This window comes from Leguminivora glycinivorella, chromosome 1 (assembly GCF_023078275.1).
Source record: "Leguminivora glycinivorella isolate SPB_JAAS2020 chromosome 1, LegGlyc_1.1, whole genome shotgun sequence".
Taxonomy (NCBI): Eukaryota; Metazoa; Arthropoda; class Insecta; order Lepidoptera; family Tortricidae; genus Leguminivora; species Leguminivora glycinivorella.
This window is the reverse complement of record NC_062971.1, coordinates 30,278,125-30,303,833: the sequence shown is the minus strand read 5'-3', so window position 1 is coordinate 30,303,833 and position 25,709 is coordinate 30,278,125. Positions and strand designations below refer to the sequence as shown.

The window sequence follows — 25,709 nt, the reverse complement described above, 5'->3', positions numbered from 1 at the left end:
TCATTTACCACGAGATAAAGAATTTCACAGATGGAAGACATAGAGATCACAGTTCAGTTGTGAAGTACGTCTGTAATTTAATAAAAATAATAAATATCTTGTTTTACATGATGTAACATAAGTATAAGTAAATTAAAAAAAAAAAAAAAAAAAAAAATTGTTTATTTTCAGACAATTACAGTCCATAGTTGTTAGTGTACACTTACATGCTATGTTACGTTCTTATAATCTACTTACATATTTTAATGACTACAAAGTGAATTGAGTGATTTACCGAATCACATGCTTGTACACATGTGTACAAATTAAATGTGTTTAAAAAGTACTTAATAATCCTATTAATTTACAATACAGCTTAAAACAATCTCGAAGCTTCAATCAAAGTAATTATTTCATGAATTTTAATGAAATATTCGGCCTAATTTCTGTAATATCAGAATATCACAAAACTTTGTAACTTAGTAAGTAGGTAAATACTTACGAGTATTTAGGTATTTCACTCATAGAATGGAACCTATTTTCTGTAATGTACATAATATATTCGTAATCCATACTAATATTATAAATGGAAAAGTGTGTGTGTCTGTTTGTTTGTCCGTCTTTCACGACAAAACGGAGCGACAAATTGACGTGATTTTTTAAGTAGCGTGAGTTGAGGGGATGGAGAGTGACATAGGCTACTTTTTGTCTCTTTCTAACCCCCCACTTCCCTAAAATGGGGGGGGGGGAGCGTTTTTATGGAGCATTGCGCAATGTTCGAATTTAACGCGAGCGAAGCCGCGGGCAAACGCTGGTATTATCTATAATTCCATTATTATCAAAACTTTGCAAAAGCGTGAGATTTGAAAAGTTTTTAATAACGTCGTCGTCGTTAAATAATATTTCTTAATAACGTCAAATGAAATTGTTTATTGCGTTGCGTTCGAAATTGTGTTGTTAATAAATTCTTCCCTCCTATTTCATTATTTTTCCAATAGCTCGGGAAAGTACTGCCGGCGTAGCTGAAATGACAATCGTTGACGCTAGACTCCGAAACGCAGTCTGGCTCTGTCGCGCTAATACGGAAGCTTTTGTGCATTTTGCTACGTACCCTGGTGACAATACCTACGCAGATAGGTTAGGTAACTTAGGTAGGGTAAACTCGCCTTATTACGTGATTCATCCCCTCATTCGTGACACACCTAATTCGGTGATACAAGCTTTGTAGCACTGTTCCGACAGACGATCTTTGGTTGTTTCACCGAATTAGGCGTGTCACCGAATGAGACGAGTTTACCCTACTACAGACGGATTCTAAGTATCCTACGATACGTATTGGCATCTTTTGGATGTCGTTTTAATAATATCAAAAATGTAAAAAGTATTTCCCATGGAGAAACTTGAACTCACTGTCTTTGGACCGATACTCCAGCTCTACCAACTGAGCCACCAAGACCTAGGGGCCGATTTTTGAGTCTCACGGCGTTCGAATTCAGAAAATTGTCACTGAAAATAATAGGTAATTCACCGTTTTTAACCGGTATTTTAGTGACAGTGAGACTCAAAAATCGGCCCCCTAGTCGTATATCATTCCGCCTTGTGGATCAGTCGGACTCTTAGTCGCAAGTCGCAAGAGTTACTCTTTTTAATGTTACTTTAGATCGTATTAGACAATTCACTAGTTTAATCATACTAAATTGAACTACACCTGTTGCAGACATTTCTCTTTATAAAAAAAAATATCTTTCTGATGTCAATATAAGCTAGAATTGGCCTATTTTTTTTCCATTACGTATGCGCCCTTGGGCCACATAAGGCACAGCTGTGCGTATAAACCTAATTTCCTAGGCCAGATGGAACGCGTAATCACGACATTGTTTCATTGAACAAAGGATGCCGGAAATATATTGTGAAATGGGCTTTTAAAGTTGAAACAGCATTTTTGAAACAGAATAAAGTTAAGTATTTACTGAAGATTGTTTAAGTTAATTAGTAGGTAAGGTACAGCGGGGCAAATCTCGACTGGGGGCTAAATTGTAACTAATCCATTTTTTCCCATACACTATGATGTTGAGTTCTACATGTATCCACTGAACACGCCTACAATATATAACCAGTGGTAGGCTTGTGCCGTTTCGTTCGTTGATTGGAGCGCTCTGATCTCGTTCAATCGCTCCCACGAACTAGTTCGCTCTTTTAGGTCTTTTGCTCATTTAGTTCAGCCAGACCAGCGACCACTGCGGTCAGAAAGATCAGAACGAATGGGATCGAATAGTGTCAAAATGATACGAATAGTCTTCAGATAGTAACATTCCGGGCCGAAAGGTTGTAAGTAACCGAAGTTTAATATGAAAACTTGACTTTTTTTGTTGCTCTGTTAAGTAGCTCTCGCTCTCGGTCGGCGCTGTCACACATTCGTTCTCGATCCAAACCGCTCGCGCTCGCCGATCCTATACTGAACTAAATGAGCAAAGACCGATTCACAGACCACGGAAAAATTCAGTTCATTTCGGTCATTGATGGGATTTTATTCCTAACAGTTCATAGTTCGTGAACGACACAAGCCTAACCAGTAGACACTCTATTTAATAATGCAAACATTGTAAAACATGGAAAAAATGGACCAGTTACATTTGCCCCCCAGTCGAGACTTGCTCCGCTGTACCTTAAACGCTTATTATACACCTACTATTGAGAAAAAATTAAGCTATAGATTTCGTTTTATTCGGTCTACGCAGTAACATTTTTCCTGGTAATCACAGTTTTTCTGTTTTTTTTTTCATTTGCTTCCAGTTTCGTAAACCAAGCTCACTTCATTATGTTACCGTTGATGTTTTTTTGAAAACATGTTGACAAAAAATACATGTATTTACTTTGATTTTAATAAAACAACGTTATTTTCTTGTTTTTGGTAAAAGAGATAAACCAAGTTAAATATATAAGTAGGTACATTTTTAATGAACACAGTATAGTACTGGCACTAGTATCGGCACAAATGAAACAACTACCTCGTAAGGGGGATGGGGCTGATGTTTCAGTATTTGTCGTAAATGTAGGTAGGTAATGGAAATTAAAACGGTAAACACCCGAGTTCAAGCATGTTCTCACAAACACCCAGTGCGGCATAGCCTTTGTCTCATTCTGATTTCTTGACTGTTAATTAACATCTCTTAAATTGTATTTGTATTGTTTGTTAATTCATTTTTGTTATTATTGTGACTAATAGGTATATAGTACGGATAGTTTTAGGTTTTATGGGATTACGCCTGCAATAAAAAAAATCATTCATTCATTTCCATTTAAAAATCATTTGCATAGCAGGTTTCGAGAAAAATACTGATCAAATGGAAATTTCTAAAGGTCACTGCGTAGGCACCTAAGGCAACGTGCTTACTTGTACAAGCCTCTTGTAGGTAATTTATTTATTTTTGGAACTCTTCTTGTAACTTTATTAGCCTAAACAAATTTACTTTATCGATCGAACTCAGAATACTTTCTAGTCGAAGAACACCTGTAATCTTTTAATCTCAGCTCTTAGGAGACAGGCCATTCATCCACTTACCACAGCATCTACTGATAATTGAAGTCAGTGACATACCCGACTTAAGATTAAATTTTCTGATTGTGATTAGGTACTTACTAAGAGTATACGATTGCTTTTCATGTTGGATTAAGAAATCGTAGACGGGTAATACGGGTTGCTTTATACATATTATACTATTGTATTATTTATGTATTTCAAATGGAATAACGTCTAGGTTTGCGAGTATGTATTACTACTTTATTACCATGTCTATTGAAATTCGAAATATCGAAAAGTTAATTCTGATGGTTATATTTTATATCACATATATTAATCAAACTTCATGCATTGCAACAATCATAACGTGTTTGGCCGATTTTTACGAAATAGGTAATAAATAAATAAATAAATATTATAGGACATTCTTACACAGATTGGCTGAGGCCCACGGCAAGCTCAAGAAGGCTTGTGTTGTGGGTACTCAGACAACGATATATATAATATATAAATACTTATATACATAGAAAACATGACATTTCATGACATGAGGTATGTCATTTTATAGAATTCCTTATCTTATAGGTACTGTAATCATTACTAAAGTAACGAAGCGCAATTTCATAATAAATAATCTGTACTATTTTTGTATCCTCCTATATTTTTTGTGCCGAACTGCCATTTCGTAGTTTTCCATTCAGAATGCTGAACTCTTTAAACAAGAGTAAGCTCAAACTTACCGTAAAAATATAACAAAATAAAATACATGTTAATAAAGTTACTCCTCAACCAGGGTACTTATCTACTTGCGGTAAGTATCCTCGATGAGCAGTAATTAAGATCCACTAATCACCCATCATTAAGCCGTGGAAGTGATTCCGGCCCGTAATGACCCCTAATGGCTTTGATCATGATCATCAGTATAAAATAAATGTTCCAATGTTCATCCTATCATCTGTACCTGACAATACCTGCCATATGAAGATGCCTAGGTCAGTACCAACAGCACGTAATAAGAGATCAGAGATATTCTGGGTTGGTTATTGCCTCAGAGAACAGACTAGATGTACTATTTACAGTTAAACTGTTCATGTTTTATAATAAATTGGGTTTTAATGAGTTGTTTTGCAAACATTTTTATATTCCTGATAGCGTTTTTATCACATCTGACATTAATATGTAACTGCAATATGGTTATGCAACGTTCCAGTATTATACCTGTACAAACAATATATGACTAAGACCTAAATTACCTCAAATTACTGTTTTATAGCCTTACATATAAGAAATATAACTACAGGTAAATATTGCTCTGCTGAGACTTTTACACACATTTTATGTCAGGAATTTGACAAGTTACACAGTCATTACGAAACTAATCTCATTTCTTCACAGCCCATAACTAGAATCTTCGGGGTGTAATCTTATTACAAAAACATTGTATGGCTGCGGAGTTCAGGCGCGGATTCATACTCCACAAAACATACACTTTATTTATTCAATTTAGGCGTTCAGTAACAGTTTTTTGGAGTATAATGGTTACCTGCCGAAACAGCTTTCAAATCCTTTTTAAAACGGTTATGACACATGTAACATTTTTAGTTGTTATTCCGGATTAGTCCATTACCGTCCATAAGAAGCTAAAACGGACCCCCGAATGAACTAGTTTTTATTTTTACTACTAGACCGTGTGGTCAAATATCTTTTGCCTTTTCGGAATAATGAAGCAAAGAGCCCAGAGCCTGAGGAAGGTCTGGCCTTCCTCGTTTTCTCAAGGATGAAACTTTTGGATAATTTAGTGTTCGTATCGACGTTTAATATCTGCATATTACCTAGTTCGGCCCGTCGGCCATTTTTTTGCTATATTTTTTTTGACTTTCATTAAATTCTTAAGGCTGATTTTTATATATGTGTTAGAAAAGTTTGCCAAGAACTGATTATCATCATTTCTTTACCATTTGCGCCGGCCGTAGCTTGAGAAATTAGGGTAAGTTAGAGTAGAGAGACTTACAAGCGTCTGGTAAATGGCCGGCAGAAATGGTCGGGAAATGATGATTATCAAATCCTTACAGTTTTTTCTAACACCTAAATAAAAATCAGCCTTGAGAATTTAAGGAAAGGTAGTGTTTAAAAAAAACTTATAGCAAAAAAATGGCTGACGGGCCGGACTAGGTAATATGCAGACATTAAACGTCGATACGAACTCTACATTATCCCAATGTTTCATCCTTGAGAAAATGAGGAAGGTCTGGCGGTTCTGGGCTCTTAGTCCAGTCCGATCACTGGCTATGATGAATTTGATTCTACTAACGACTAATCACAATTTTAAGAGGATAAATTTAATATTACTTATCAGGAGTCAGGAGATGAAAATAAGTGCAGTAGAACCTGTTTTAGATGATGTAAGTAGTATAGAAAACTTAGTGTATAATGGCGGTAAAGTTTGCACTAAGAGGCAAGGAAACTGAGTGCATCTGTACTGCACTGAGGTCGATGCAATCTGCGACACGCACATTTGATTATGCAAACTAACCCGCCATAGGAAACATCTGATATTTGGTACTTCCTGAGCGTTGTGCAATACCATCATTATGTTTTCTAAGGGCTAGTTGCATCAACCACATTTTGACAGACACATCATCGTCACGACGTCTATGGAACTTCCCATTCTATAAAATTTAACGAACGCTTTAACGGTGACAGACGGTTTGATGCAACCGGCCCTAATAAATTAAGCGTAAGAGAACACTTGCTTATGTAACCGGGCCTATCATGCTTGCAATTTTATCACTTATCAACGTGGATAAGACATATGTCACTCTCACACCGACATACTTGCCAAAACGTGACGGATGCTTTATCCACGTAGATAAGTGTTAAATTGGAAGCATAATAGCCGATATCAGAGTGGTTGTCATTATATTATGTTCGTTTCCTAAAAAATATAACAGGGATAAGATAAGAATAAATAACATTATTATTTTGGTTTTGGTAGCGCTGAATATGTTTATATTGTATGTAAATTTACACGCGTATATGTATAAAAACATGATTTTATACCTATTTTATGAGTACGGCCTTAATGCAAAATGTACTAGTAAACCTCGAATAAATCATAAAACTTATACGAGAACGATAGTGACGAATGACGTGACAGATGCTAACACGCCGACCATAATACAGCATGCGCGGATTCAGGAGGGGGGACGGGGTCATAGGGGGTCAAATTGTCCATGTGACACTCCCGGGGCCTGAGCTGGGTACATATGTTGACCACATGACCCCCCTCCCCCTCAGTACGAAGGTGGATCCTCTCTTGTACTACTACAGTCCCTGAACTCAAGAGCACATCAAGAGTCATCATCATCATCCTTGCGTTATCCCGGCATTTGCCACGGCTCATGGGAGCCTGGGATCCGCTTTGACAACTAATCCCAAGATTTGGCGTAGGCACTAGTTTTTACGAAAGCGACTGCCATCTGATTTTCCAACCCGAAGAGTGAACTAGACCTTATTGGAATTAGCTTGGTTTCCTCACGATGTTTTCCTTCACAGAAAAGCGACTGGCAAATGAAATTTCGCACATAAATTCCGAAAAACTCATTGGTGCGAGCCGGGGTTCGAACCCGCGACCTCCGGAACGAAAATCGCACGTACTTACCGCTACGCCACGAGCCAAGAGCACATGAAAAGTATGATTAAGTTATGCAGTTTATGCGCCTAGCACGTCAATAAGTAAATTACTACGTGCGAGTTAGCAAGTACTCGCAAACTAACAGTTTCAATTATCACTACCGGTTTGTATCCTCGGAGTTCGCAGCCAGCTGGTGAACAAACTTTATCTTTGTTAACTGGGTTATGATTCATGCTACTCGCGAAACTGTGAACATTTGTACCTACGTGTTTTTATTTGTGCTAATTGAATCCCACTTTGTCTTCGATTTTCGAGAAAGTAACAGTAGTTTGGTTATGATTAGAACTTTAATGTATGTCAAATATTAGATCTAGATATGATAGATATGTCAGTGTCAAAAATGACGATTTAGAGGTATATCATTTTTACAGTGGCTCGTGGTAAAGCTTTAGGCATAGACAATGAAAAAATATAGAATAGAATAGAGAATTTATTTGCATACCACATACATATGTATTACATACATAGATGGAAGTATTAGGCAGGATAAACAAATCGAAATTATATTCATGAAGCATACCATATGCGAAAAGAGACAGAGATAGCTATTAATACTATTTAGATCTTCAATCAGTGGTACAGTAGAGGTTTTCTTAGAAAGCTCAATATTTTTAAGAAAATTATATGTGTTTGTTGAAAACTAGTTGGTCATCTGCCAAATGTTGTCTGCCTTTAGAAATCCCTAAAGATGTCCTAGTAGGCAAGTATGATCGCGCGATAAATGATAAAAACATCTGGCCGTCCCTTATCGCACTTACAAATAAATAGTGCGATAGGGACGGCCTGATGTTTTATCATTTATCGCGCGACCATGCTTGCCTGCCTAGTATTAACCTTAGTTACAAGATATTGGCAAAATATTATTTAGTTTAGAACTTATGATCCCTACACACGATAAGAAGAAGAATCTTAGTTTATTCTGTATTTAGCTCATATTTGACATAAGTACGGGTTTAAGTAAGAAATACCTGTGCACACCTTGGGCACGCCTGTTCGTCAACTACGTCAGTTTGTTCCGTTGCCATGAGAAAGTTTCATTACTAACTTACAGTATTTTTCCTTGAACGTAACATTTACTGAAGTGCTTCTGACACAGAGCACCTACCTACTGCACTCCGCATGCCATTCTTATTGTTCGTTGTTTTCTTGTAAATACACTAACAATCACTAGGATTTGTTGTCACCTACCATTTTATTTACTTTATTTTAAAATTAATTGCCCGTTGCTTTATAAATTAACAACTCGTGCTTACTCTTGAAACTCATGGAATTTCGTTTAGTTTAGGATGTAGACGCAACCGGATCTTCTTACCTTTATCCCATGTTATGTGGGGTCGGTACTACTTGTCTTCCTCTTCCATTTTACCCTATCTTACCTCATCTCAGCACTCACTTCTTTCTTTCTCATATCTTCTTTCACACAATCCATCCATTGTTGTTTGGGTTTACCCCTTCCTCTCCATACATCAAAATCATAAAGCCCTCATAGGTACTTATTTTTATTAAGGTTATATATCCTAATAGGTAAGTGGTCCTTAATTGGTGCTGAGCTCAGTATATTGAGTGAACTTCGAACGAACCGCTTCCATTAATTAGCCATTAAGTAAATTAAAGTTACTACTAACCTAGTCAGGGTCAGCTGACCTATACCTACGATATATTCCTATAAGTTTTGTTATTACATAAACGAACCATACAAAATATTTCGTCGGTGTTAGATCATGCTGTCCAAGATAGATTATATAAATAAAATAAATAATTTTTGGCAGTTTACTTCGAACCTACTGAAATAGTTAATTGTAATGAAAGTCATACCTACTAGACAGATCTTTTATATTTATTTCCTCATTCCCTGATATTACTTACTAAGCTAGATAAAACATCAATAATAGAATATCCCCAATCTTCCCACCACAGGTATTTCTTATATACATTATTAATTAGTTCTTATAGATATGTTAGTGTCAAAGTGAGTTTCTTCAAACGGAATCATCATTTTTGACTCTGATAATTATATCCGACCGAAATCGAATCTAAATTAAATTTTTGACATATCGACGACAACAACGTACAAAGCGCAATCTGCAATTTTTTCTTGTAGCAGATAGCACCTTGTACGTTGGTGGGTAAGGTGCAATTTTCTGAAAAAAAAAAATTGCAGATTGTACCTTATACGTTGTTGTCGTCGAATATTGAAGTAACAATCGAAGCTTTATTCATTGTTCTTTAAAAACACTTTAATCTAGATAAAGCAATATAATAGAAGGTCCTTTGGCAATTTTCATAGACATTATGGATAACTCAAGCAAACGACCTGACAGACCAAGGTTAGACTGGTGTGTTCCCTGGTGTTCCCGGTCTTTATGTATGGTTCGGAAACATGGACCATCCGAGCAAATATGAATAAACGTATCGATGCGTTTGAGATGTGGTGCTGGCGCCGGCTTTTACGGATTCCATGGACGGCAATGCGTACTAACCAGTCCATTCTTGAGGAGCTACGCATAAAGCGCCGACTGTCAACAATATGCCAGGACCATACTCTTAGTTATTTCGGTCACATTTCACGTCGCCCGCCAGATAGCCTGGAGAGAATAATTATGACGGGCAAAGTTGAAGGCACGAGACCTCAGGCACCTCCCCCTACTAGATGGTGTGCTCAAATTACTGCACCCATGCGATTAAAACTGCACGAGGCCATGCGCTTGGCGAGGAACAGATGCCTATGGAGGGACCTAGTCTTCAACAGAATGACATGATGTCACGATCCTCAGCATTGAGGGAACGACTAAAGAAGAAGAAGCAAACGACCTAAGAAGCTTCTCGTTATATCATGCCAAGCTTACAAGCCCTGACTTTCCAAGATAAAGAGCTTTGGAACGTGGGTTAAGAACCCAGATCACTTCTTAACTCTAGATACTGCAATACTTTCAAAAGTCACTCACGAGTTGAACGTGATAAAAAACATTATTATTAACAACCCCCGGTAAGGGCATTTATTTGTGTGATGATCACAGATATTTGTTCCTGAGTCATGGATGTTTTCTATGTATATAAGTATTTATATATATATATCTATCGTTGTCTGGATACCCACAACACAAGCCTTCTTGAGCTTGCCGTGGGCCTCAGTCAACCTGTGTAAGAATGTCCTATAATATTTATTTATTTGTTATTTTACCTTTTTCCCGATGTTTCCTCCGTTTGTCTTTTATGACCACGTCCAGTGAAATCTAGCCTAAGCGTAGCAAAAAGGTAAATTATTGTTATTTTATTACGCGAGTGACTTCAAAAATGTGTACAAAATGCGAGATTTTTAATTGTTATAGTGCAAAACTTGCAAGCAAACGCCTTTGCTACTTTATCATATTTTTTTACGAGTTACTTAGGCGACAAAATTAGCAGGCGGATTGTATAATGGTAAAACGATCACGGCCGCTCATAACTCGAAACACCAGAATCAAGCTGGGAGAAAGCTGTTCTTTTGACATTTTATATATTGAGGAATCTAGCCGCATATAATCTACGAGTAGGGGTAATCAGGGCGTGTGTGCGTACGCAAATGGAATCGAGGCAAGCCGTATGCCAAGGTCGCATAATAAGCAATTTGGCTAACGAGTGTACGGAGTTGCAGCCCTATAACTACGAGTATGTGTAGGCTTAAACGGCTTCTTAAAATAACATTTAATTAACGAAGATGCCTAGTTCATAAATCATAATTTACTGAGTTTGAGTTCATTTAGACATTGGCAGATCGATCAGAATGAAAAAAAAAGTGTCGTAAACATCGATCTACAAAATAAATGCGTGTTCTCGCATCGTCTAAAAATCCTTAAGGATGTATCGGAACCTCTGATCCAGCCTCGGCTCGTTCTATTGCAAATCATCCTTTAAGATATGCAGAGTCTGTCCTTTAGGAAACCAATCAGAATGAAAAAACCGGCCAAGTGCGAGTCGGGCTCGCGCACAAAGGGTTCCGTAGCAGCAAATATAATAAACCAATAACTTAACCAAAATTACAGTTAAATCAACCTATCTCAAAAACTATAAGAGATACTTTGATCAAACCAAAAATCGTTGAAAGAGTTAATTAGCATGCATCACCTCTATTTTTTTTAGAATTTTATACCCCGTAGTTATAAAAATAGAGGGGGGGGGGACATACTTTTTACGGCTTTGAGAGCTGATATCTCAAAAACCGTTCACTTTAAGAAAAATGTTTTTTAGAAAACTTTATATCATTTTAAAAGACCTTTCCATTGATACCCCACACGGGTATGTACATCGAAAAAAAAAATTTTCATCCCTCAGTTACATGTATGGGGGCCCCACCCCCAATTCTTTTTTTTTACTATTTAGTGTCATAATTTTGTAGCGGTTCACATATTCCCATCAAATTTCATCACTGTAGTACTTATAGTTTCCGAGTAAATCGGCTGTGACAGACGGACAGACGGACAGACGGACAGACGGACAGACGGACATGACGAAACTATAAGGGTTCCGTTTTTGCCATTTTGGCTACGGAACCCTAAAAAACCGGCCAAGAGCGTGTCGGGCCACGCTCAGTGTAGGGTTCCGTAGTTTTCCGTATTTTTCTCAAAACTACTAAACCTATCAAGCTCAAAATAATTTTCCTAGAAAGTCTTTATCAAGTTCTACTTTTGTGATTTTTTTCATATTTTTTAAACATATGGTTCAAAAGTTAGAGGGGGGGGACGCACTTTTTTTTCCTTTCGGAGCGATTATTTCCGAAAATATGAATATTATCAAAAAACGATTTTAGTAAACCCTTATTCATTTTTAAATACCTATCGAACAATATATCACACGTTGGGGTTGGAATGAAAAAAATATTAGCCCCCACTTTACATGTAGGGGGGGTAGGGGTACCCTAATAAAACATTTTTTTCCATTTTTTATTTTTGCACTTTGTTGGCGTGATTAATATACATATTGGCACCAAATTTCAGCTTTCTAGACGGACGGACGGACAGACAGACATGGCGAAACTATAAGGGTTCCTAGTTGACTACGGAACCCTAAAAAAGTGTCATAAAAAGTGTCGATCTATAAATAAATGCGTGTTCTCGCACTGTCAAAAAATCCCTAGGAATCTTAGGATGTGACGGAACCTCTGATCCAGCCTCGGCTCTTTCTATTGCAAATCATCCTTTATATGCAGAGTTCTATCCTTTAGAAAACTTAAAGCCTATTAGATTCGACTTGGAACTAACAGTTGCACCAACGTCGCGTTGATAAAAGTTTAATAATATTCAGTTGAACCATTGAATGGATGGAGCCTCCTAGTCTGGATTCTCGCTATGAATTATTTATCGAATAGCGTCGATCTGGATCTTCCGTCCTTATCTAACGACCATTATGTAAGTAAGAGAGACTATATCTATTTTGCATGTCTCTTGTGTCGGGGAACTTTTATTAAATTAAAGGCGGGGAAAGGTTCTTGAATGTGTTTGTACATATTTAGTATTAAATGTTCTATATATGTTGTATAGTACAGTACCTAGTAAGATTTTATGGTAAGTAATTGTACGCAAGGGCTAGTGGAACGGAAAGATCACGCTTTCACACATAAAATGCACTATCCTTGAGAGCTCTTAAGAACCTTTTTGATTTTTGTCGAGCTCCCGATATTTCGACGCAGTTGCATGCATCATGATCACGGAAAACTGACGAAGGCGGGTGGATGTTAAAGTTGTATAGACAGCGCGCGATCTACCCTCCTTCGCGCGCGTCGGCTGCGTTCACTTTCAGCGTTACCACTGGTCGCGTTCACACTCTATCACGGTCTATATCCCGGTCAATATAAGTCTAATGAAAATAACCGTGAATCATTCAAAACTCTTATTAGCTCTTAAGAACACTTTAGTTGAGTTTTGCTGTGTCTTTTATACGTTTTACCTAGAGTGTATTTATAAATACAATACATAATTTGTAAATTAATCTAGCATTGAAACCTAAAATTAAATGAACAGAGGAATAGCCGGTCTGGCTCAGTCGGTAGTGACCCTGCCTGCTAAGCCGCGGTCCTGGGTTCGAATCCCGGTAAGGGCATTTATTTGTGTGATGAACACAGATATTTGTTCCTGAGTTATGGATGTTTTCTATGTATTTAAGTATGTATTTATCTATTTAAGTATGTATATCGTCGCTTAGCAGTCTTAGCACCCATAGTACAAGCTTTGCTTAGTTTGGGGCTAATTTGATCCGTGTAAGGTGTCCCCAATATTTATTTATTTATTTATTTATTATATATAGTCACAAATAACCCAGATTTTTTAAAACCTAAATCCTAACTAACCAATGATTTGGTCAGAGCATTTGTTTCCATAAACCTATGATAAACCTAAACATTTACTATATTCGAATGTTTGGTAAGGCGAGAGAGTTGTGACGTACAAATATGATATAATTCTAAACGTATGCATTAGATATTCCCCATAAGTCTATATCAGGGGCCCATTTTTCAACACTGAAAGTTACAAGTTACAAGCGGAAGTCTCTTTCCAACTTGTCATATTAGACATTTGACTACCACTGAGAGACAGTCTTAAATGTTAAGCTTTAAATACCGGTCAAAATCATAACCCTCCTTTTGCGTTGCCGTAGTCGGGTAAAAATTCAGTGACATCCAGTCTCATCATTGAAATGTTGTCTTTGACAAACCTTGCTATTGGCGACTGGCTGGAGCGCTACCTCGTTATTTAACATTATGTCATTGATGTCACTTTTTTTTTTGTAAATTACTAACCACTTGTAAATTGTAACTTGTAGCTTCGAAAAATGGGCCCCTGGGGCCCGTTTCTCGAAAGGTATAAGCCTTGTATTACAAGTGTGTTTCCATGACAACCCATACGATTTGACAGTTCGCGCACTTGTAATACAAGGCTTGTACCTTTCGAGAAACGGGCCCCTGATCTAAACATACAGCATAGAATGATAAGTAAGTATACTAGCCAGACTCAGGTGTGGTCTACATCGTGGCTGAGTATTTTGGCGAGTTGCCAGAAGCGACACAACACCGTCGGTAGTGACCCTGCCTGCTGCGCCGCGGTCCCGGGTTCGAATCCCGGTAAGGGCATTTATTTGTGTGATGAGCACAGATATTTGTTCCTGAGTCATTGATGTTTTCTATGTATATAAGTATTTATATATTATATATATCGTTGTCTGAGTACCCAGAACACAAGCCTTCTTGAGCTTACCGTGGGCCTCAGTCAATCTGTGTAAGAATTTATTTATTTATTTATTCTAGAGACAAACTTGTTTGACCGGCTATAGGTGGTATTTAATCATGACATTCATGACTCAATGACTCATAATATATGACTATAACAACGTTTTGGGCTTATTATTTCCATCCATAACCAATTGAGCGGGCACGTGTTTAAAAATGTATACCTAAATCTTAGTAGGTACTTACTACTAAACTAATTCTAATGTTGTTAAGGCTTAGGACCGCGTGACTCTAGGTTTAGGACCGCGTCTACGGTAGTGTACATTCTCATGAAGTATACCGGATACTGATTCATTTATCTTACTTTTTAAAGCTGATGAACAAATCAGAAAATCCTACTTGTTTTGCTAATAGCTTACTTAGATTTTACTATGTCATATAGTTTACGTACTTTTTTTATTTCATCACCATTATCCCAAATAACGCGCATCTCTAAACCACAACAGCCGGCGCTCAGTGACCGCGGACGCACACGGTCGGACATACGTGTATACGATTAGGCAGCAAAATATGTTTATCAAATTATCAGTGTGCGGAATACTTCTGTCTGTTTAACGTTCCGTCCAGCTGTGGATCTCATAACACTCGTTGTACCTGTGATTGTTGACGTTAAGTAGTTAAATAGTTCTGCTGTGATAACCGTGATAACGCAATAACCGACGACTATTTTTATTTTGCTGAAACCGTACCTTCGAAATGACGATGGCGTCACCACCAATTTGTTTACGGTTTCGGTAGTCTGTTGCTCCATAGATATTTAACTTTAACAGATTGTGAGAGTTTAAGATTATTCAGATATGAGAAAAATTAGGCACTGTTAACTAGTGACGAGACACAAAAGTAACGGGTGTATAAAGACATGATTATGTCGTTTCAATAAGGTAGGTGTACTAGTTAAAGTATTGTTTATTTATGATTGAAAGAAGTGAAGCAGGCGCCTGTAAGTTGGGTCAAGGACACAATTAATAGCGCGCGTAAATATTTCCACTATTACCATCACACACGCGTTACGCTGCTACTGTGGCATGCCCTTATTGCCCTTTTAATAGGTTCGCATGAACAAGAATCCCTACGGATACAGAATAACAAAGACATAAAATCTTAATACTTTTGGCTATACGGCTTGCGTTGGGTGTAATGTAATGACGTCAATCTAGAGGTATATTTTACTCCGACATGGTTGAAATACTGCATCCATTCTTTTCTTTCATTACCACCATTATAATAATATCAGCTATGTGTAACGAAAAACGAACATCTCTTATATTTAAGAATATTTATTTAATGTTAAGTAGTCAGTCAGTTATAACACTGAAGTTGTTGAGGTACAGTTATCTTCAAAAAAAATGTAATCGTGTTCAATTCAGTGTCAAAAACTCTTAACTCCAGTGGAGTCCTATAGATTCTGTAACTCTTTTCTTTCCGAAATTCGAATAGCTTATAATTGACTTCTGAAAAAAAAAGACATTGAACACGTCACAAACCATTAAAATAATTGTCTATTTCAGAGGCTCACAAATTAACCTCTGCAATGGAGGGGCTGGCACGGCCGCCATGACCGGCCTCGTCCGCAAGATCCCCAACGGTTACGACCAGAAGAAACCAATGGCGTCCCTCACACACTTACCCAAACGTCCGCCGGTCGACATCGAGTTCTCTGACCTCTCTTACTCGGTCAGCGAGGGTCGGAAGCGGGGCTACAAGGCTCTGCTGAAGTGCATCAATGGCACCTTCAGGTCTGGAGAGCTGACTGCGATCATGGGGCCTTCTGGTGCGGGGAAGAGCACGCTTATGAACATTTTAGCGGGTTACAAGTAAGTAGCGGGTGTGTAATGATTGGTATAACATTTTTTGGTAGAATAACATTTGGTATAACAACATTTCGTATATATTTAAAGAATATAATCACTCATTTGACATAATTAACATTTGGTATAACCACAAAATATCTACTTTTATTTTGTATAATCATTATTTCGTATAACACTTATTTATAATAACCGTTATATGGTATAACTATCTATTGATATACGACTAGTATAATATAACTAGCAAACAGTATAAAACATTTCATGAATTAATTTTATTCTTTTTTCAAGGGATCACAGTTCTAACCTAACCTAACCTATTTTTCTGGTAGCAGCGCGTTGAGTGTAGGGGTCACAGTTCTAACGTAATCTACTTACCAGAGTAAATGATGGATCTAATTTATTGTACAATTGTATTTTTTTAACTGTGCTTTAGAAATAATTTGTGTTATACAATTTATTTATTATCGGAAATAAGCATTATACGCAAAGTATGTTATAATAGATGTTATTCGAAAAAATTATCATTATATTAAATAAAAATTATACAATTTGTTAGTATATTATTTGTTGTTATATGATTCAATAATTATATCAAATGATCGTTATAATGACTAAAAATATATCAAAAAAAATTATATCGATCGATACGCACCCGTAAGTAGCATCTAGGTACATTAATTCTAAATAAAAAATAAAACTGTTTGAATTGAATTGCAAACTTTGAAATGATTTTGATGTTACCTATATGATTACCTACATTGATGACAGTTCAGTTATTGCTTGAAACAAATGAATTCCATGTTGGACGTTTTGAATCAAATTGGTAGGTCAACAATTTGCTTCTGCCTTGGTCTGCCAAATTGGGCGGAAACGGAAGACAATACAGCCTCGATGCCGGTTTTAGAAACATCTTTTCCTTATCATCCGATCCAGTATCAAAGGTCAATGAAGTCTTATTTAAAAACAAAACATTCCGAATAGATTAAAAAAAAATAGGTAGTGAATGTTTAAATAGTATCAGAGTTCAGTGCATCTATTGAAGAAAGTATTTTACTATGCTAGCCAAAGTATTTATAAATTGGTTGTCCCAGCTAATGTGGCACGCTGCCCTAAATCGTCTTGGAATGTGGCCAGCGCAATCAAGAACTTCTAAAATGTGACTATTGAATGTAAATCATAAATTTCTCACATTTCAGAACTTCAAACGTCAGCGGTTCGGTGCTCATCAATGGCAAGGAGCGAAACCTGAGGCGGTTTAGAAAGCTGTCGTGCTATATTATGCAGGACGACTGCCTTTTACCTCATTTGACAGTGAAAGAGGCCATGCATGTGTCAGCGAATCTGAAGCTAGGGAAGGACATGTCAGTGCAAGCAAAGAAAATAGTGATCAATGAGATTATAGAAACGTTAGGGCTAGTCGACGCGAGTGATACACGGACGATTAATCTATCGGGCGGACAGCGCAAACGTCTGTCCATAGCTTTAGAGTTAGTGAACAATCCCCCTGTGATGTTCTTCGACGAGCCGACCTCCGGGTTGGACAGCTCCTCGTGTTTCCAATGCATATCGCTTCTGAAGAGCCTGGCGCGGGGCGGGCGCACGATCATCTGCACGATCCACCAGCCGTCGGCGCGGCTGTTCGAGATGTTCGACTACCTGTACACGCTGGCGGAGGGCCAGTGCATCTACCAGGGCAAGGTCAAGGACTTGGTGCCGTTCCTGTCCAACATGGGCCTCAACTGCCCGAGCTACCACAATCCTGCTGACTACGGTTAGTATTTTACCTTTACTATTGGCATGTGCTTATCTTACACGATTGTTAAAGTAGCCGGTTTACCTGGAAAAATATTTTTCTGCATCTACTCATAATAAACTTAAAAATTGATTGTTCTATTGTTCGGCATTGTTTTATTTATAAGTTGGTACAGCTTATGATATCATTGGTATTATCGTAGGTGTTTTGAATATAATTTACTTATTGTTTTTATGATCTGAGAAACTCTGATATACTCTGTAAATATTGTAAAATTTATTTTACGCTTCTTCCAAGCAAGATTGATTAGCATTGGAATGTGACTTCTATAAACCAAAGGTTTTATTAAAGTGAACTTTGAACAACATTTACATAGTACCTAAACGATTGAGTCCATGCGAGCACAGTCGAACAAGGTCGGGCCTTGTCACCATTATAATGATATGTTAAGTATCTATAATAGTTTTCCTTCGCTGACAATTTTATTGTACATTTTGGTGGATTTTCCTTAACATTTGTGTCAGATGAGGATTTAAATATATAAGGTGTCTTCAGGTGTCTTTGATATTTCATAATTAACTATAAACTCACTAGTAAACTCTTCGTTAGTTTTTATGGACTCGTAAAGTGTATATACGTACTATCAAGAGCTCGTTACGCCAACTTAGTTGGTTTAACGACATAATAAAAGGGGCTAAAAATGTACCCCGTAGAAAGTTACAACCTTAAAGCGTGCAGTGAGCGCGTTATGCTTTAATGTGTCAATTGTTTCAAGGGTGGATTTAATTATTATTTTATTAACATATGGTCTTGACCTTAGCGACCTAAACTGAACGACGTATACGTGCGTTAAATAAACAAGTTTACCAACTGATTCTAACAGCTTGCATTTAGGATAATATGAAATTATTTGTTTTTCAAATTAATAATTTACGTTGTTCTTTGTTTTTAATAAAAAACACTTTTTGTTACACAATGAAACGAAGTCATGGGTCATACCTATAGGATTATGTTTTATTTTCATTTCTTTATATTTCTGTTGTTTATGTACATATTTCTGTTATACCTGTATTATAAGAAGGCCATTGACAATTGACGACCATTATGATGCTAATGATGATATATTTTATTAATTTTAGTAAATAAATTAATTTCAAAGTCTTATGCTACTCGAGGTCATTTTAGGTAGTTCAGGTTTTAATCATTAATCCTCACATTTGAAGTAACGGAGTAAAAAAAAAAATGAAAATCATAGTAGTTTCGGTGTTCCCCAAGGAAGTACGTTGGGACCGCTACTTTTGTATTTAAATAATATGTACTAAACCTATATTTATGCATAATTTATATACCTACTTATATAATACCACTTAAAAACGATAACTTGTATATTCCAGTGATGGAGGTAGCGACGGGAGAGCACGGCGACTGGGTCCACAAGTTGGTAATGGCGGTGAACAAGGGCAACTGCGGGCGCGTGCAGCCATCGGCCGCGCCGCAGAACTCAAACTACAACAACCAGGCCAAGAACAACGTCAAACTGGAAGTGGTCATGGGTAAGTTGATGAGACCAGTAGTTTAGGCTGGTGATGGAGTAGACTTGGTGCGCAAGTTGGTGATGGCGGTGAACAAGGGCAACTACGGACGCGTGCAGCCGTCGACCGCGCCGCAGAACTCCAACTACAACAACCAGGCCAAGAACGACGTCAAACTGGAAGTGGTCATGGGTAAGTTGACTAGACTAGTAGTTTAGGCTGGTGATGGAGTAGACTTGGTGCACGAGTTGGTAATGGCGGTGAACAAGGGCAACTACGGGCGCGTGCAGCCGTCGGCCGCGCCGCAGAACTCCAACTACAACAACCAGGCCAAGAACAACGTCAAACTGGAAGTGGTCATGGGTAAGTTGACTAGACTAGTAGTTTAGGCTGGTGATGGAGTAGACTTGGTGCACGAGTTGGTAATGGCGGTGAACAAGGGCAACTACGGGCGCGTGCAGCCGTCGGCCGCGCCGCAGAACTCCAACTACAACAACCAGGCCAAGAACAACGTCAAACTGGAAGTGGTCATGGGTAAGTTGACTAGACTAGTAGTTTAGGCTGGTGATGGAGTAGACTCGGTGCACGAGTTGGTAATGGCGGTGAACAAGGGCAACTGCGGGCACGTGCAGCCGTCGGCCGCGCCGCAGAACTCCAACTACAACAACCAGGCCAAGAACAACGTCAAACTGGAAGTGGTCATGGGTAAGTTGATGAGACCAGTAGTTTAGGCTGGTGATGGAGTAGACTCGGTGCACAAGTTGGTGATAGCGGTGAACAAGGGCAACTGCGGGCACGTGCAGCCGTTGGCCGCGCCGCAGAACTCCAACTACAACAACCAGGCCAAAAACAACGTCAAACTGGAAGTGGTCATGGGTAAGTTGATGAGACCAGTAGTTAAGGCTGGTGATGGAGTAGACTTGGTGCACAAGTTGGTGATAGCGGTGAACAAGGGCAACTACGGGCGCGTGCAGCCGTCGGCCGCGCCGCAGAACTCCAACTACAACAACCAGGCCAAGAACAACGTCAAACTGGAAGTGGTCATGGGTAAGTTGATGAGACAAAGAGTTTAACGCTAGTGATGGATCTAGCAATAGACGACTAAGCGCACAAGCGGATAAGTTTATGGGACAAAGAATTGAGCCTTGCATCTTGTAATGTTATTGGTTAGTTAAAAACTTACATTTGCTATCGAAGTTGATTAATCTTTTATACCTAAGATAAATTAATTACACACTGTAACAAAATATTACTTCGAGAAAGCTGACCTTGTGATAACTAGTGCATATTTTTAGCTATACTCGTACATGGCAACGCTCTCTAATCTAATAATACCTACACGTCTTATTATTGACCAAACAAATAGAACAAACGGCAAAGGTTACCTAAGGGATTGGCCTTGGCCTTTGAGACAGTCTAAGTATTGCTGGTACCGATTTAGACTGACAGCCTACTCGTAGTCTAGAAATAGGAAAAGGTTTTACAAAACACATTCAGTCGGAAGTGGCTGATATTATTGAACAATTTATTGGGCTTTGTTTAGTCACCATGTAATTGCAGACAATCCGTGGGATTTGAAACATGCTGTGGCGATGTATGTTTGTAACAGAGAAAACTTTTAGCATGCTTTTAGTATTGAAACGAAAAAAAAAACTTTAGAGAAATGATGATGTGATGAAACATGAATTGTAAATCACACTTCACTTGCCCTTTTCCCATTATTTCGGGACGGCGCAGTAAATCTTTTTCTTTCATTCCTCTCTATCAGTCATCATTTCCACACTAATTGATAATTCTGATACCAACACTAACATCTTACTGTTGTCTTGTTCCAGACAAGCCAACCTGCACAGTAATAGACATGTCGGGCCCAACTCCGAACCCAGAGAAGCAGAATGCTCTTCCCAATTCCACCAACCTCGCCCCGGTGACGTGCACCACCTCTCTCCTGGACTCCAGCGAGAGCTTCTCCAAGAAACCCATCAAAACTGGCTTCCCTACATCAGGCTTCAAGCAATTCTGGATATTATTAAAGAGGACCTTTAAAAGCATTCTTAGAGATCAGATGTTGACGCATTTAAGGCTGTGTTCGCATACGGTGGTCGGGCTGCTGATTGGATTCTTGTACTACGATATTGGTTCGGACGCCGCGAAGGTCATGAGCAACGCTGGATGTATATTCTTCACTGTTATGTTCACGATGTTTACGGCTATGATGCCTACAATCCTTACATGTAAGTTTCTTTTACTCTATCAAACTTGTGCTAATATTTAAGCGGCTAATTTAAACTTGAACAACCTATGTATTAAAGTCGATAGACTGTGTGAACTCGCATGACAAATAAGTACGTTTTCGAGGATATGAGGTCGGTTTATTGAAAACACCTTTTTATAATGTAATTTGTAAATACGTAAATTTAAGAAATTTGTAGGTTACTAAAATGTTTTTTTTTGTTTGTTTCAGTCCCAACGGAAATGAGTGTGTTTGTGAGAGAGCATTTAAATTACTGGTACTCTTTGAAAGCATTCTACTTCGCGAAAACGCTAGCGGACTTACCCTTCCAGGTAAATTGATATAAAATTACATATTTATTAAAATTTATTTGAGAGAGTCTATATAAAACTGACATGGTAAAACAAACTTAATGCATTTAACCAAACGCAATATTTCAAGGAGTTGATAAATAGTACACCTGTCTAAACTGTTTCAAATGCGTCAAGATAAGTCCTGTGCACACGCTCATATTGGGTAAGCTCATACAATTTAAGTGTCCTGAGTCGACGCTGCATATCGTGCACGCCGGCACTTAATATAAGTGTTAAATACATATACTAATATATCCTGTATATGTTTTACAGATAGTGTTCAGCGGCGTATACGTAATAATAGTATACTTCATGACGGGTCAGCCGATGCAGACGGACCGGGTGTTGATGTTCACCACCATCAACATCCTGACGGCGCTGGTGGCGCAGTCGCTGGGGCTGCTCATCGGCGCCGCCATGAAGATCGAGACCGGCGTCTACCTCGGCCCCGTCACCACCATCCCGGTCGTGCTGTTCTCAGGTTAGTGTAGTTTGCAGAGGACCGGGTGTTGTTCACCACCATCAACATCCTGACGGCGCTGGTGGCGCAGTCGCTGGGGCTGCTCATCGGCGCCGCCATGAAGATCGAGACCGGCGTCTACCTCGGCCCCGTCACCACCATCCCGGTCGTGCTGTTCTCAGGTTAGTGTAGTATGCAGAGGACCGGGTGTTGCTCACCACCATCAACATCCTGACGGCGCTGGTGGCGCAGTCGCTGGGGCTGCTCATCGGCGCCGCCATGAAGATCGAGACTGGCGTCTACCTCGGCCCCGTCACCACCATCCCGGTCGTGCTGTTCTCAGGTTAGTGTAGTATGCAGAGGACCGAGTGTTGTTCACCAACATCAACATCCTTACGGCGCTGGTGGCGCAGTCGCTGGGGCTGCTCATCGGCGCCGCCATGAAGATCGAGACTGGCGTCTACCTCGGCCCCGTCACCACCATCCCGGTCGTGCTGTTCTCAGGTTAGTGTAGTATGCAGAGGACCGGGTGTTCGACACAGTGATCGACAATTTTACTAACTAACGGGATAGAATTGATGCCCTAACTCATTGGGACTTGGACGACACGGCAACGGCAGTGCAACGACTGTCAACACATTTACCTATTTTGATAGCGAAACCAAACGAACACCAGATGAAACACTTTCAATCATGAATTAATTTCATGATATACATAGTTAGGCCAGGTTTGACTTTATCACGATGTTATCAACCGATCATTTTATATTGCTTCTAGCCGGCGACTGGTTGTGCCGCCGTCGTATCCCATTAAGATATGGCCAGCATATTTGTATAAAGTTTGTGTCTTGCGTAGCAATATCTGGCAACACTTGCAGTAATTTTTATCTTAAACATTTTCTTTTCTTTCCAGGGTTCTTCGTGAACTTCAAAGCCATCCCCAGCTATCTGCAGTGGCTAACGTACTTAAGCTACGTCAGATATGGCTTCGAAGGTGCCATGCTCTCCGTGTACGGCTACGGGCGCGAGAAACTCCACTGCTCAGAGGTGTACTGCCACTTCAGGAAGCCGGACACCTTCCTTAAGGAGATGACCATGGACAAAGCCAACTTCTGGATAGACGTAGGAGCGCTTATCGCGTTTTTCGTATTCATCAGACTCGTTTCGTACTTAGTGCTAAGGTTCAAACTGAAGATGATGCAGTAGGCACAAATTTAGGCTTTGTTAAGGACCTTTTCCATGAGTAGAATTTTGGAATCGTAAGATGTACATTTGCATTAGGCTACGCTGTATTTAGACGCTATAGTCGATTATGGGCGCCCTGCGGATGTACTAATCGATTCAGCAAAGCTGATATGTGCTAATCGAAATCGGTGAAAAGAAATATATATTAACGCGTCAGGATGTGTCAAAGTCGTCTGAAATTACAAGCAAGTATATCCTGATAATAATCAGGATAGGATTGCCTGATGGATATTGCTTGGTCGAGGTTGACCAAGCATTTACTGTAATGGGAGCCTTAAATTTAACGTTTGAAAGAATTGAGTAATTCTATTAAATATTATGAGCGAATTGCACATTTGCGGCCTATTTGACTTAATCCAATCATAATACATATATATCAAAGTATTTAATAGAGACACGGAAAATAGTGCCAAGAGTTCAAACGAAACACTTTAATGCATAGACAATATGGTCGAGTTTGCATATTTTTGGCACTTTATTCGTGTCAATATTGAATACGTTAATACAACTGGAGAACGGTTCCAAACTCAAATTATCAAACCTAATAATTTAAATAGGTTGACATCAATCGTATCGAAATAGGAGAACGTTATAATTAGAGTATATTTAATGAAAGGTTTAGTAATAGTTATCTAGTTGTCGACTCAGCCTTTAAAAGTAATATTAAGGCACGCATGTTCCAATAGTTTTAAGTATGCGGAACTACCATGAGATTGTATGAAACTTGTTAATTACTGAAATCAGACTGGAAACTGTATTTCATTTATCTAATTTCTGCTCAAGTCGTCATTTCATAGTCATGCTCAAGCAGTCTTGGGTTTTTGGATTATAGGTATTTGGCTTTGTGAATATCGATGTGATAATTCTATAAGCATCTAACCCCCTTATTCATAAACGTTCACTAAAGTTATCAAGCCGATAAAGTTCGTTTGTCCCTTTCAATCACACCAATACGTCGGAAAGGGATAAACGAACTTCATCGGCTTGATAACTTAAGTGAACGTTTATGATAATATGAAGAAGGGGATTAATATCTAAGAGTTAGTTAAGTCAGTACTTACTGCTAAAAACGTCCAGGCCCTGTTCCTTAGTATGATATATGAAAGGAACTGCTACGCATACTACTTTACAATGTTTACATATATGAATATGATGCGATCATTGAGTGTAAAATTATTCGTGACGGACAGTTAACAATGAGAATATTATTGTGAAATGCGATTAGATTATAACCTGTGTAATACAGCTCATGGCAAGTTCAGATTGACTGTAGTTAGTTAGTTAGGTACAGTTAGAAGGAAAGTTAATGTTTCCGTCAACGATTTACTATCGGTCACTAAAAGTAGAAGATATAGGTAAAACGTTGGTATGGATTGTACATCACAATGACGGTGTGGCAAATCTAATGTATGGTCGGACAATACCAACCAAGCTATATCACACATTTGTTCCCTATATATTATATTCCTGCATGACTTGATGAGTCAGTCAATCTATTCACAGAATTTCACAGAGAAAATCGATTATCTTTGTCTTGCATTAGCATCCAAAAAAAGGAATGTGTACTTTTCTTTTTGTAACTGGCTGTTTTCTTATATTTGCCAATGCCACATAAAAGATAAGTATCTACTAGTTATTGTTATATTTTGTGACTGTTAGTGACCGAGATTAAAAATTTTTTGATATTCGGCAGCAGCCGCCATCTTGGCATAGGCTAGGTTAGGTTAACGTTCGGTAGATCGAAATATTTAGCTTAAACTTAGTTTGTTATCTAGGGGTTAAGTAAGGTTTTCTAGACCATCGGGCCCATGAGTTAAACTTAAGTTCACAACGCAATCTTGCACCAAAGTTTTGTAAATTATATGTAGAAA

The 25,709-nt window shown here is 38.5% G+C and overlaps 1 protein-coding gene across 4 annotated transcripts in view; it reads left to right on the top strand.

Moving 5' to 3' along the window:
* LOC125241053 (ATP-binding cassette sub-family G member 4) overlaps positions 1 to 25,385 on the top strand; it is a 54,879-nt gene extending 29,494 nt beyond the window's left edge. For 2 of the 4 annotated variants that reach the window (XM_048149529.1, XM_048149381.1), the window contains exons 3-9: positions 15,960 to 16,265; positions 17,459 to 18,033; positions 19,410 to 19,568; positions 21,383 to 21,781; positions 22,012 to 22,112; positions 22,407 to 22,614; positions 23,507 to 25,385. In XM_048149529.1, the coding sequence (XP_048005486.1) occupies positions 15,960 to 16,265; positions 17,459 to 18,033; positions 19,410 to 19,568; positions 21,383 to 21,781; positions 22,012 to 22,112; positions 22,407 to 22,614; positions 23,507 to 23,799 (2,041 nt within the window). In that variant the 3' untranslated portion in view covers positions 23,800 to 25,385. Of the gene's footprint in view, positions 1 to 14,912; positions 15,333 to 15,959; positions 16,266 to 17,458; positions 18,034 to 19,409; positions 19,569 to 21,382; positions 21,782 to 22,011; positions 22,113 to 22,406; positions 22,615 to 22,660; positions 22,776 to 23,506 lie in introns of those variants that run through there. The other 2 variants (XM_048149455.1, XM_048149604.1) reach the window with 2 other exon arrangements.
* Positions 25,386 to 25,709: the final 324 nt, after the last annotated feature.